Source organism: Daktulosphaira vitifoliae, unplaced genomic scaffold (assembly GCF_025091365.1).
Source record: "Daktulosphaira vitifoliae isolate Bord-2020 unplaced genomic scaffold, ASM2509136v1 Scaffold_1, whole genome shotgun sequence".
Taxonomy (NCBI): Eukaryota; Metazoa; Arthropoda; class Insecta; order Hemiptera; family Phylloxeridae; genus Daktulosphaira; species Daktulosphaira vitifoliae.
The window spans coordinates 30,645,933-30,661,085 of NW_026099572.1; the positions used below are offsets into that span (position 1 = coordinate 30,645,933).

General features: G+C 24.3%; 2 protein-coding genes across 2 annotated transcripts in view; both read right to left on the reverse strand.

Moving 5' to 3' along the window:
* LOC126893900 (uncharacterized) overlaps nucleotides 1-4,516 on the reverse strand; it is a 60,892-nt gene extending 56,376 nt beyond the window's left edge. The window contains exons 1-3 of the mRNA XM_050664450.1: nucleotides 3,735-4,516; nucleotides 3,500-3,674; nucleotides 2,633-2,839 (exon numbers count right to left, since the gene is read on the reverse strand). Of these exons, the coding sequence (XP_050520407.1) occupies nucleotides 2,633-2,839; nucleotides 3,500-3,674; nucleotides 3,735-4,446 (1,094 nt within the window). The 5' untranslated portion in view covers nucleotides 4,447-4,516. The remainder of the gene's footprint in view (nucleotides 1-2,632; nucleotides 2,840-3,499; nucleotides 3,675-3,734) is intronic.
* Nucleotides 4,517-9,396: 4,880 nt separating this feature from the next.
* Nucleotides 9,397-12,109, reverse strand: LOC126893909 (uncharacterized). The gene is made up of 2 exons (XM_050664460.1): nucleotides 11,171-12,109; nucleotides 9,397-10,433 (listed from the first exon to the last, which is right to left on the reverse strand). The coding sequence occupies exons 1-2, from the start codon at nucleotides 12,028-12,030 to the stop codon at nucleotides 9,617-9,619; spliced, it is 1,677 nt and encodes a 558-aa protein (XP_050520417.1). The 5' UTR covers nucleotides 12,031-12,109; the 3' UTR covers nucleotides 9,397-9,616.
* Nucleotides 12,110-15,153: the final 3,044 nt, after the last annotated feature.

Sequence of the window (15,153 nt, forward strand, 5' to 3'; positions counted from 1 at the left end):
TAGTGTTACTGACTCGGCAACAGTACGTCGCTTCCGTTGACTAAAAAAAATGTGAGTGAGTAAAGCAAGTAAATTTTCTTATGGATTTAAAAAAAAATCTTACCTGGTAAATTCTCTGGTTCTTATAATATCCTTAGTGATGATATTGGTAAAAATGATAAATAAAGTAACACAAGTTCAAATTTTTTAGTTCACAAATTAACACATAAAAACTTCGATAATGATGATTACGACGTTCGTACAACTTAATACGGAGCACGATAAAAACAGCGTAATGCGGACCACGAAAAGAACAGCCCAATACAGAGCACGAAATGAATAGCCAGGAGCAAGGGTTTGCTCTGGCTTTTTATAATATTTTTTAACCCCCAAAAATCGTCAGTGTCGAATTTTTAGTATAATTGTTTATTGATGAATAAGCATGAAACACAGAGATCAATACAGATGAATAGAACATAAATTATTTTGACATTTACATATATAACATTAACATGTTTTTTTTACAAGTAAGACAAAGATTGATACAATGCATTTAACTATTAATAGACGAATAACAAAGGTGACAAAAATAATATATAGATTTTCTTTTGGTAAGGAAGGATTTTAAAAGTAATTATTAATTGATTTATGACCGAACCACATACACTACAATGTAGCCAAACAGTGTGAGTTTGATGACTATTTCTCTTAAATGTTTATCTAAATTTTTGTTCGAGAAGGATCATGTCCTTTTAAGATTATAATGTATAATGAAAAAAGTTAAAATGAACCATTTCTATGGATAATGGTGACTATTTGAAATGAAAAAAGAATATACTAATAAATACTAAAAAGATAGCATTGTTGAGTACATGAACAGGGTATTTTAGTGTTATCCCATATAAATAATAGTGACGATTATATTACGACACAGTATTCCCAGAACACTTTCCAAAATTAAATTGAAAATGTCCTAGTTTAAATACGCATGTTTAAAGTTTTGACCCCCTTGTATAAAGGGATATGATCCTATTTAAAAAACATTTTTATAAGTTAATGTTTTGTGAAAAAGTTGCCATTTTGAACCCCTTCTTGTGAGCTAGTAAAAGGTCAAATGTTCACAAAAATAAATCAAAAGATAGGTAAATTACTAAGATATATAAAAAAAAAAAAAAAAATTATATTGATTCGGTTATTTTTAGAAAAAATATGGCAATTTTAAGTAAAAAAAGTTGAAAAAATGTCGAAAATTTTTAAATTTGTAATTTTTGGGGGGGCTTCCTCGTTTACGAGGAACGAGGGAATTCTTTTCAATTTTTGAAGAAAATGTCTTCGATTAGATACGATTTGTGATCTTTTCACGTATTGTTATCAAAATTGGTCCAGCGAGAGCTGAAATTTAGAAATTTATGAAAATATATAAAAATAAACACATCATAGTAAAATTAATACCTTTTCAGCTTCGCATCGAAGCTAAAAAAAGACAAAAAACATCTATACTATAATATTTAGTATTTACTCATTAAGTATTTGACATGATGTAGCAAGGAATGATGAGTTCGTAAAATTATTGAAACAGTTTATAAAATTTATAAAAAATATCAAAATTATAGATAATACATGTTTTACCGATATTAACATATTAATATAATATTGCATCTTTTTAAAAAATACAAAATAATTCATTATTCATTAATTTATTTTATTAATATGTTATTAGTTATAAGAATTATATTTTTAATAGAATGATTTTGCTAATTAATTTAAAATTTAATACAAGATATAAGATATATGTGTTAAGTAAAGCAAAAAAAAGTTTAAGAAATTATATTTAAATTATATGATTGGTTTATAATAAAAACAAATTTCCAGACTATTTATCATCAACAAATAATAATAATAATAATAAAATTATAATTTTAAGATATCAATTGATATCATTCAATTAATGAATAATTAGTATTTACTATGTAGATTAGGTCAAATAGATAAATTATCTATCTAATCCACAATAAATTTTTCAAGTTTTTTTTCTAAGCTTTTGTGATGACAGTCAACTTTTTCGAACCCTAGATCACTATAACAAGATACGTAAACACCTACACAAAACTTGTCAAATAGATTGCATGCATTAATATATCTTTGGGTTGACTGTAAAGAAATTAGATTATCGAATTCACTTTCTGAATACTTGAAATCATTTATTAATTTGAATTTGTCATAAAAAGGTTTTTTCATTAAACAACGGTTTTTTATGTAATACAAATCACCACGTATACCATTATAAAATTCATCACAAAATTTTAATAAAACTGTTAGTAGTTTATTAACCAAATCGATTTTTTTTTTATCAAATCCATCATCATTTTTTAATTGATAAAACTCATATTTCTTAAATAAACAGAGAAAACCTGAAATCCACATTAACAGATTCTTTAAGTTTGAATGAGAGTTGTAATTAACACTCCATATTGATGATTTATTTAAATTAATTAATGCTGTATACAATCCTTCAAGCATCAATTTAGATCTAATGAATGAGCTTAACAATTTAGTCAAACAAATATAGTTTCCGTTAGCATCCGTATTGCATACATACAATATAGCAGATAAAAATGTATAGTAGTTTTTCATTATTTCTGTATACCTACACCTTAATAACTGTGTTACATGCTCTTTTTTTATTTGAAAATTTACGTTATCAATTTTGTCTTTCATAATAAAATCTACACTGAATGATTTACCATTATAAATAATATTTATGTGATTCATTGTTTTCCAACCAGATCCCAGACGAAGAATATTAAGAGCTATTATTCCATCATTTTGATTTATTATTGGAATTATTGGAGGTAAGAATCTATATAAAACAAAAGTATTATGATTATAATGTAAATATATAGATGAACTAATTAAACAATAATTAATAGGACATTTTTTATTTCCATTTAAATTAATTTTTTACTTATAATGATTCAAAATATATTTAGTGTTATCTAAATAAATATATCTTTCATCATTTTCTGTAGGCTTCTTAAAATTTTTATAAAATCGACATAAGTTTAATATTTATTATGTACATTGTATAACTATATTTAATTATATTATACATAAAATTTAATAATTGCACGTATTTAATTATTTGAACACTATTAAGTATAATAAAATTTATACTATACTTCTAACGATACAAAATAACAAAAAAAAAATGTTGTTGCTGAATATTATTAGTTAAATATAATAAAATAAATTAAAAATTGATTTAATGATACCAAGATTCACTATATTCATATTACAATAAAATTTTTATATAAATAATACAAATTAATATTTTAAGAAATAATAAAACATTAAATATCTTTAGTAGAAAATATTTTATTTATATTTTTACACAGGCTGCTGAATATTTGTTAATGTTTTAGAAATTGCCTAAAAGTATTTATTACGCTTCAAAATACTGTAAAGTAATTTATATTCAAATATATAATTAGAAATTAAATTTAAATATAAAAATTCTTACTCAGGTATTCTTGGTGTCAGAAATTGGTCAAAGCCAAGATTTTTGTACCAAATTTTTATGGTTTCATCATAATATAAATTAAGATTACTACATGTTAAATAAACTAAGTAAGAGTCGTTTTCATTAGTGCATTCGTTAATTTGATTTGTTATCGAATTAGTTTCTACAGATGTGTCGATGACATTACTATTTTGAAACATATTGTTTACTATTTCTGATGCTTCTGTATAAAACNCGATGATATTACTATTTTGAAACATATTGTTTACTTTTTCTGATGCTGCTGTATAAAATTCATTTAATTTCTTAAATTTATCTTCAGTGTCTTTAAGATTTGGTAAGCTATTGAGATCAAAAGATACAGTCTCTGATGTATATTGTAAGACAAATTGTTTAAAAAAATCAATTTCATCAACTATAGCATTTGGTACAATGATTCTTTTAAACACATATCTTACATCTATGTAGCTTATAAACTTCATAGCGTTATAGAGGTTTTCCAACATAGTCTTGGAATTTTTCACTTCTTCTACGAGTAATGTTACACAATAAATAAAATTTTCCGTAAAATTTTTCTCATGAAATTGCTTACATTTATGAAGAATAATATCTACGTAACCAAGGATTTTTTTTAGTATTTCAGTATATTTGTAATTTAGTACACTTATTGTATAAGAATAGTCAGCTTTGAAATTAGCCATGGATGCGTCGGATTGAAATGCTTTTTCTATATTAATAGTATAATTTGAATCATTTTTCAATTTTAGATTTAGCATTCGTTTCAATCCCATTTGTGAACATATGTTCCCAACTACTGATTTGATATATTTTTTATAAACATCACGATAATTTTTATAATGGCGAAGATAATCTGCGCTTTGTTCTGCTTCATCTGGTTTCAATACAAAAACGACAATAGTCATAAAAAATAAAGAATTAATTTCCATTAAAAAAATATTAATAATAAAATTTAGTTATTTGAATCTTTGGTAAATTTAGAGTGAACATATGCATAAATAATTCATAATTATTTTATACCATGATGTGTTAATAAAAAAATATGTATAAAGATTATAAATCTTTTTTTCGATGGTAAAAATATATTATAATTTTTTTACAAAGTGTGTATATTATAGTAATACCTATAAATAAATTTCCATTTTAATCCTATTTTTATAAAATCAATTACTTACATGAATATGATGCACTATATTATGTTTTTTTTTTATAATAAGACATTACAATTTGTAAAATATGATTTTTTGATTAGGATATTAGCTTAAAAAACTAAGAGAATATAAATTAATCAATTATTATGGAGTATATTTGATAACTTTTTATTAGTATAGTAATCTTTTAAAATTAATTTTGTTTTCAATGTTGTTTTTTGATCAAAGTGATATTCTTTTAATGTCAAAAATTTTTATAATTCTGTACAATTATAATCTATTTTATGTATAAATATTGAATTTCATTTATATGTCCATATGTTGTTTCTAGATCAAATTTGCAATAAGTGTACTGGACATATTTTTAACTCAATTTAACATAAAGTCCATAAAGAATATTAAACTTTAATATGTATATTTATTTTTGATTGCAGTGTTATTTATTATAATATATGAAAAATTTATTATCTAACTAAATTTTTTATTATTACATATAAAATTTTATTAATATTTAAAATTTTATATTTTCTAAATTCTTTAAAAAATAGAAATTTTTTATTTCGGTATGAATTTTAAAATTCCTATCTGTGCATTATGGTAAATACAAAGTATCGCTAAACACTATCCCGCTTCTCATCTTTTTTAAATCTTTAAATCAACCAGTCAAAATTTAATTCATCATTCAATAGTAAAAAAATAATAATAGGTTCCCACTTAACTTTTGAATGTAATAATTGATAAGTATTTACATTCAAACAGCAGAAATCATTTGTACATATTTTTGAGACATAGTCTTTTGTTTAAGATATCAGAAATTACTTTAAAGTTTTTACTGTGATCGAATCCTATATTTTAATACTAAAGCAAGTTTTTAATTTTTAATTAACACCATACAATTTTCATTTTTTAACAGAAAGTACAAAAGATATGCAGAATACGTTAAAAAATAAAAAAAAACAATTATATAAAATTTATATAATTTTAATTTCTATATTTTGTGTTTTACGTTAGTGGTAAAAATAAAAATTATAAATTATGCATTACTTTATTTCAATAAAAAAAAAATGTGTTCGAATTTAATAAAAAAAAAATATACCATTGTTTTAATGTATAATGTTTATTCATAATAAACTTTCATGATAAAAAATTGCATAACTGAAAACTTTAAGGTAATTAAATATAGCTTAAGATGTTATTAAAAATTATGTACAGGGTGATTTTTTTATCATAACCCACTCATTTACTTACAGAATAAATATATTTAAAAATTTTTTTTTTTGGTTATCTTTAGTTACACATTATTCTTGAATTATTAACTATGTAATACTTTTTAANCTTGAATTTTTAACTATGTAATACTTTTTAAGTTCATCCCTTATGCCTTGTAAGGGGGTCAACTTTGTTTTTTTAAATGGAAACACATATTTTTAACANAACTTTGTTTTTTTAAATGATAACACATATTTTTAATTTAATAAAATGTTTGAGTTTTTAATTTAATAGTAAATGGCATTTGAATTTTTAATATAACTTAATTCGTTTATTAGATATAATCTTTTAAAGTTTCAAATTTTTGAGTTAATATACAGGTATAATACACAAAGGATTCCAAATACAGGTAGCTAAATGGATTTTTATGACATCGATATTAGCAGGTACACAGCATTGTTATTATCAATGATAGTAAGATACATTGTTGTTAATTTATAAATACACTAACTGACAATACAAAAAGTATGTCTACTGATGGTTATAATTGATAATAAACAATCCGTGACTGTGTCAGTAATGTCAAAATCACTCTCTAAAAATTTTTATATATCATTATACCTTTAACATTTCCACATTTAATTCTGTTTAATTGGATATTATCATTATTTATTTAATAATAACAGTACAGAGGTACTTTCAANGACAATACAAAAAGTATGTCTACTGATGGTTATAATTGATAATAAACAATCCGTGACTGTGTCAGTAATGTCAAAATCACTCTGTAAAAATTTTTATATATCATTATACATTTCCACATTTAATTCTGTTTAATTGGATATTATCATTATTTATTTAATAATAACAGTACAGAGGTACTTTCATAACGTCACGTATTAAAGTCAAAATATATTTGACTTATAATATAATAATCCTGTTCATATAACTTTGGATCAAGTATAATGATATCTCACAGTGATTAAAATCACTATAAAAAAAAACGCTTCGATGCAAATCTTTAGATAGTGTTTAATTTTAAAAAATTGGTGGATTATTCCAAAAGCCACATGATCTGCTAGTTCCTTATTAATAACCTGATTAAGATAAAGTATGTCGAATGAAAAAGAGATTATTAAAAAATATTATTTCTCATAAAAAAATAATGTTGATCCATACACTTTTAAATATGTCATAGCATTATAAAGTTAAAAATGTAAAAAATAAAATCGAGAATTTTCACATAATAATAGCATTCGTTAGCCATTTTCACCACGAAGACAAGTCCAGAGGACAAATTTTTTTTTTCATAATAAAGTACATTACATTAGCTTTAATTACGATATATATAAAAGTGTCAGACTTTTCGGAATACTTTTAAAAGTTAAGTTGAAAAAGTTATTTTTTTGTGAAAAAGTTGTCATTTTGAATCCCCCCTGTGGGCTGGTATAGGGTTAAATTTATAAAAATAATATACCAAATGATAGGTAAAGACATCAATCATCTATAAAAAAAATCATATTAATATGTTCATTTTTGAAAAAGTTACGGCAGTTTTTAGTAAAAAAAATTGAAAAAATTTCCAAAATAAGCGAATTTTAAATTTGTAATTTTTTTGGAGGTTTCCCCCATTTACGAGGAACGAGGGAAATTTTTTCAATTTTTGAGGGTAATGTCTTTGACTAGATACGATTTGTGATCTTTTGACGTATCATTGAAAGAAATCGGTTCGTTGAGAGCTGAGAAAAAGTGGTAACAGACACAAAAAAAAAAAAAAACACATCATAGTAAAACCAAACTTTCTCAGCTTCGCATCGAAGCTACAAAATAAACACATCTTAGTAAAACCAATACCTTCTCAGCTTCGCATCGAAGCTAGTAATTTTAAATATTTTTAATGTAAAATTGTATTAATATTATTATTAAATATAAAAATCAATAATGGTTCTTAGCGTTCGTAACTACTCTAAATTATATTTTTAAAACTAATTGATAAATTACATTATTTTTTTTATTTATTTTTTTTTTTATTAGCTTTCAATACAAATTATTATTATAGCTTAACAATTAAATAAAATGGGAAAAGAAAAAAAAATAATAATATTAATAAAAAAAATAGTACAATTAATCTTACATCAACAAAAATATAATAAAATTACAGTAAACATCGTTAAATAAAAAAACCAGCTGAATTAATGAAAGAAATAACTAAAGATATTAAATCGAGAGAAGTTGAGTTAAGAATAGTGTAACAATTAATAGGAGAGATATTAAGATGAGATAAATTATTAAATAAAATAGAACGATTACTTTCAAATGCACAGCAGTCAAAAATTATATGAGGAAAGTCGCAGAGAACTTCTTCGTCATGTTTGGGGCAGAAAGGAGAATTGTTAAGGGACATTTTGTACGCATAAAAAGGAAGGCGATTATGACCAAGTCTTAGTCGAGAAAAGGATAATATATGGAATCGGGAGAGAGGAAGTTTATGGAACCAAGGATGATTTGGAATAGTTGGTGAAATTGATTTGTGCCAAGCTGCGATGAGAGAGAAAGGAGAAGACCAATATTCTTGCCATGCTAGAAATATCGTCCTATTAAGGGATGAAACGAAATCGGATGATGGAATATTAAGGGTTGGACGACGGGTAATGAATTTGGTAAGTTTCGCTAAATGATCAGCCTCCTCATTACCAAAAATACCCACATGACTAGGACACCATAAAAATTCGATTTTTGTATTAGTTAAGAAAGGATTATAAATTAACGATTTTATTTTAATAATAAGAAAAGATCTGGATTTTTTGAATGAATTAGAAGAGAGAGAGAAGAAAGGACTGATAAAGAGTCAGTAATTATTAAAACATTAGAAATATTGAAGGATCGAATAAGCTCAAGGGGCGAAGAAATGGCATAACACTCAGTAGTAAAAGAACAAGATTGTGAAGGGAGAATATCTGAGAATTTAATATTAAGACTAGGAATAAAGAACAAGAAACCAGCGGAATTAAATCTTACTGAATCATCAGTAAATATAAAACAATAATTGGAGAAATTAGAGAATAAGAACTCATTGAATAGATTATTAACAAAATTAATAGGGAGAGATTGTAATTGCAGTTTTGAGTAAGAATGAAAGTGATGGTTAAAGTGAATAGGTGGGCAATAAATAAGAGGCAGGAAGGAGACATCATAAATAGGCAAACGATTTAAAGATGTGATTATCATTTTAAGGTACGGAGTCAAAATCGAAGAGATTGAAGCAAGTAAAGGAAGAGTTTTGGGAACATAGCGCCAAACTGCGTATAGAGAATGAAAATTATAAAATATCGAGTTGGCAGAATAGGATAACTGTTTAGTAAGAAATTTACATGCTAGGAGTCGAGAATGAACTTCGATGGGGGGACAAGCGCATTCCACTTCTAAACTTATATTTGGGGTAGAGTAAACGGCGCCTAAGATAGTACGTAAACAAGAAGTCATAAGGGAATTAAGCTAAATTACATTATTACATCGTAGTAAGTGTGCCAGTAAAGACTGTAAATTTATTAAAACATATTTCAGAGATGATTTATAAATATTATGTTTAAAATATAATAATAAATAATTGACAATAATAAAACAATAGATTTATGAAATATAATTTTTAATTTCAATATGTTGATACCTAACCAAAATTATATGATTAAAGCAAAGAGGATTTCATCTAGTCAATAATAAGTTTAATAATTCTGCCCTCTTAATTGCTGTTGAGTCTGTTAACTTTTCTGAAACCCAGACCTTCATAACAAAATGTGTAAACATTTTCACAAAAAATTTCAAAAAAACTACATGCATTAAGATAAACTTGGGTTGAAGGATTATTCAATGAGCTTGCAACAATTTTGAAATTATTTATTATTTTAAATTTTTCATAAAAAGGTTTTGTCATAATACAACGCCCGTTCATGTTAGATATATCATTATTTAAGTCAATAGAAAAGATGTTACGAAAATTTATAAATGTATTCAAAAGCATTTCAAATGCTTCATTTTTATAATAATCCGGTTGACCAGAAAATTTATCATAAGAAAATTCATTGTTCTTCAAAAAACACAGGATATCATCAACCCATTTTAATATTTTCTGTAAGTTTGAATGAGAGTTGTTATTATCACTCCATATTGATAAGTTTTTTAAGGTATTTAAAGCTTTATTCAGTCCTTCAAACATTTTTTTTGATTTATTAAACGAGTCAAATAATTTAATCAAACAATTATTTTTGAAAAGCTTAGCATCATAATTGCATATATACAATATAGCAGACAATAGTACATGATAGTTTTTAATTATTTCTGTATACCTACATCTTAGTAACTGTGTTACATGCTCTTTTTTTATTTGAAAATTTATGTTATCAATTTTGTCTTTCATTATACGATCTACACCGAGTTGTTTACCATTATAAAGTATATTTATATGATTCATTTTTTTCCAACCAATTTCCTGCCGAAGAATATTGAAAGCTTTAATTCCATCGTTTAGTATTATTTCTGAATATTTTGGTGGTTTAAATCTATTATAACAAAAATATTATGATTATTAGGTTAGTATATCGATGAAATGATTGAAAAATAATTAATGAGACATTTTTTATTTACATTTATATTAATTTTGTACTAATAATGATTCAAAATAACAACAAAAAAATATTATTTATCCAGGATAATATTAAAATGTAATTTTATTTTTGATAAAATCAACTATTTTAATGCATATCATGTAATAAAAATTTGTTATATTCATATTACATAAATATTTAATAAAAATAATTCAAATAAATTTAAGCTTTTAATTTAAATTTCTTATATTTTATAAAATACACAAGGTCATTTACATTACGTTATATTATGAATAATCAAGATAAATTTATATGTTGGCGTTCTTACTCAGGTATATTGAGGTTAAGAAATATTTCAAAGCCAAGGTTTTTGTACCAAATTTCTATGATTTCATCATAAAATGAATTAAGTTTACTACACGTTAAATAGACTAAGTAAGAGTNAGGTTTTTGTACCAAATTTCTATGATTTCATCATAAAATGAATTAAGTTTACTACACGTTAAATAGACTAAGTAAGAGTCGTTTTCATTAGAGCATTCGTTAATTTGATTTGTTATCGAATTATTTTCTATAGATGTGTCGATAATATTACTATTTTGAAATAAATGGTATAAAAAATAAAAAAAAAGTTTCTTTTATTCAATTGTAAGATTAAAATGTAAAAATATTTTAAATGTAGTCATACTTACTCAAGTGTATTAGGGTTGAGAAATTGTTCAAAGCCAAGATTTTCGTACCAAATTTCTATGGTTTCGTTGTAAAATGAATTAAGTTTACTACATGTTAAATATACTAAGTATGAGTCGTTTCCGTTAGAACATTCCTTAAGTTGAAATGTTAAGTCAGTTTTTATAGAAGTGTCGATGATATTACTATTTTGAAATAGATTGTTTACTTTTTCTAATGCTTCTGTATAAAATTCATTTAAATTTTTAAAATTCGTTTCAGAATCATTAAGATTTGGTAAGCTGTTAAGATCTAAAGAGCTAGTTTCTGATGTTCTTTGTAAGATATATTGTTGAAAAAAGTCTATTTCATCAATTATAACATTTGGTACAATAGATTGAAACACAAATCTTACATCTATGTAGCTTATAAACTTCATAGCATTGTAGAGGTTTTCCAACATAGTCTTGGAATTTTTCACTTCTTCTGCGAGTGATGTTACACAATAAATGAAATTTTCCAATAAATGTTTATCATTAAATTGCTTACATTTATTGAGGATAATGTCTATGTAATCCAGAAATTTTTTTAGTATTTCTGTGTATTTGAAATTGAGTACACTTACTGTAAAAGAATAGTTTCTTCTGGTATTTTGCATGTACTTGTTTTTTTGGAAAGCTTCTAATATACTAATAGTATTTTTTGAATCTTGTTGCAATTTTAGATTTCGTATTTCATTTGATCTAATACGTGAACGAATGTGATTGACCACAATTTTTATATAATTTCTATAGTCCTCACGATAACTAAAGCTCTCAATTCCTTCACCTGTTTTCATCTTGAAAATGACTATAAATACTAAAATTAATGAGTAAAGTTTCATTAGTAGTAAAATACTGATGATAATAATAATAACTCGTTGGAAACTCAAAATGACTTAAAATGAATATATGTAAATGTGTGCATTATTATTTTATATCATAAAATTGTTAGTTAAAAATTTGTATAAATCTTTCTTTATAACTTTTAAATAATTACGGTGATTTACTTTTATTAATTAAATAATTTGTCTTGTACATATAATGCATTGTTGTATTATATACAGAGTGAACAGTTTAATATTAAACTACACAATTACCCGTTATTTAAATAACTAATGGCAAAAATTGTTTAATTTTTTTTTTGTTTCATATATGTCTTGATTTATAAGCTATAAATAACTTTTTAGAATCATCCCTTATAAATTATAGGGGTGTCAACTTTATTTTTTCAAATGGCAAATTAGTTATTCAATATATACTTATATAAGTAATTAAGTAAATGTCTGATTGATAACAGAATTCAGAAGTTATTCTCATTGTAAAATGATTAGTCATAAAGCTAACTGACTAATTAACTAAGCTAGTGAATAGTTGCACTCATTCTTCTCTTCCAAGCATAATTTTAAATTGTTAGTAATTTCCGAAGTACAACTTTCAAAAGTTTTTATCGACCAATAGCTACTAAATAAGCTAGTAAATTGTGAAAGTTGACATTTCAAGAAAAAAAGTTGACACCCCTATATGCTATAAATGATGTTTCTAAACAGTAATTTATTAGTGATAATTTAAGAAATATACGTAACTAAAAAAACAAAAAAAATTTTCCAATAGTGTATTTATTTTAAGTGTAATAGAGTGGTTATATGAACTGATCACTTTGTATGTATCCTAAAATATATTAAAAAATATCATCGTTAAATCATCTATTTATAACATTAGTTTCTCACAAGGACATTTAAAATTATTTTATGGTATTTCATACAATATAACCTAATAATAAAATAATTTAACTATAACATTTAACATTTTTATTTTATAAAAAAAAAAATATAAGGAATGGTTAATTAACATTTTTATTGTTTTTTTATATGTTATACTATTATTTTAATTTTGTTTTTAATATCATTTTACAATCTAACTGTAATATTTTTCTTCATTTTTAAAATATTTTCGAACCTCCTCTATACATCATAATTTGTTTTGTGTAAATTTTTATAGATTTCAATTTATTTGTACATGGCTAAAACGTTTTTATTTAAATACTTATTTCAAATTAAAAAACAATTTTTGTTTAAAAATATTGCCTATGAATATCTTATTTTAATTATAATAGTTAAATAAAGAATAATATTTAGCACAATAATATTATCCAAACTCTCAAATATATTAAATTATTAATTAATTAATAATTAATTATCTTAATAAAATATTATATAATTAAAATATTCTGATTAAATTTATCCTTTGAAATAACAAATATTTTAACTTCAATGCGAAGTTGAGAAGATATTAATTTTACAATGATTTTTTTTTATTATGACTGTAATCTCTTTTCTTAGCTTTTAACAAACCGATTTCTTTTATAAATACGTCAAAAGATCACAAATCTTATCTTGTTGAAGAAATTGTTTTTAAAAATTGAAAAAAATTCTTTTGTTCCCCGTACAAGGAGGAATTCATCAAAACAATTACAATTTTTAAAATCGGTAAATTTTGACAATTTTTTCATTTTCTTTTCTTAATGCTTCATAACTTTTGTTTTAAAATTCTGGGTTTTGTATTTTATTTTATTTTAAAATGCCTGACAAGGGAAGAACACAGATTTTCATAAATATTATATAAATAAAAAATTGATATAGCATATAAAATTAAACTTATTAAAATTTGTTTGCTTTTTTTTAAGTCGAGAAAAATAACTTTGAAATTTAAATTAGCTTAAATTGTCATTTTTTTCAGTCGACGGGAGCGATCTATGGTTGTCGAGTTGGTAAAACTTGTGTCTTACGCGCTTGGGATACAAGGTTCCTCCTCGCGGATGGCAAGGAATTTTTTGCATTTTTTTATTAATTCTTTTTAAACTATCTGCTTTCGATTTATGTTATAAATAAATAAAATATAATAAGGATAAGGTACTAAAATAAATAACACATTTTTTTTTTTAATAGCCAAATATATATTTAAGTAATCATTATAGTTTTATAAATGAAATCTTTTATATTTTTTTTTGAAAAAAACAAATTATAATATTTTATGAACTTCATGAGTTATAGGATTATATTCAAACATTTTGTTGTGTACAATTAAGCGATATGCTGTAGTGTTGGTCGGAAAATTTTCATCAGATTCAAATTCTAATCTAATATCTACTGGCACATTTTTTAATTGTTCGTTTTGCCTCGAACAGTCAATGACAATGAGTGGTGCAGTTGTCTTGAATTCTGTTTTTGTCAGCATAGGACACGCCATCTCGCATGTTGGCGTAGGGGTACGATTCTGAATTCAAGTATACTTTTAGATATGATAACGAACAATGGTCAAATCTACTACTATCTTTGTTTATTTTATTTTTTCTATCCACTTGAAAAGCTACAATAACAAATCTTGGGCTCTCTGTCTGCGATGAAGTTTTCATAGTCCAGGCTTGTCTTTTACTATTTGGTAGGCCGGGATTTTCATATAGATCTCAACTTCGAAATGCTATTTGAAGTGGTGTTGAGGTTTCTAAGATTTTGAGCATGTCTAACCTCATGACATCTGTCACACTTATATGTGGAACTTTCCATATAACTTCGTTCAAATAATTTTACAATTTAATAAATTTTCATTTGTCGAGTAAATACAGTTTAAATCTGTACCACTCCGTTGCAATATTAAGTCTTGACGACAATTATCGATGACTTCTTTATGATCCTCAGCAAATCCTAATAATAACCTTAGAGGTATGCATATTTCAAATTTCATACTCGTATTTGCAGTTACAACACTCCAGCCAGCATTTTCGAACCTTGTATGATCATTCGGTGAAAACGTGACGTATCGTTTTATTGTAGACATTACCCCAGGCATATGCGATCTATCTATTTCTATTGAGTTCAATAAATATCTTATTTCAGTGAAGCAGTGAGCTAGCCAATTGTTAACCAATTGTACATCTGAGCTGGCAAGAACTTCCGAGAGTTCTCTAT

Excerpts from the sequence above, each read along its gene's own strand:
- LOC126893909 (XM_050664460.1), bottom strand. The coding sequence starts at position 12,030 with ATGAAACTTTACTCATTAATTTTAGTATTTATAGTCATTTTCAAGATG. Across the intron at positions 10,434-11,170 it reads CTCAACCCTAATACACTTGA|ATTTAAACCACCAAAATATT; the intron begins GTAAGTATGACT and ends TTGTTATAATAG.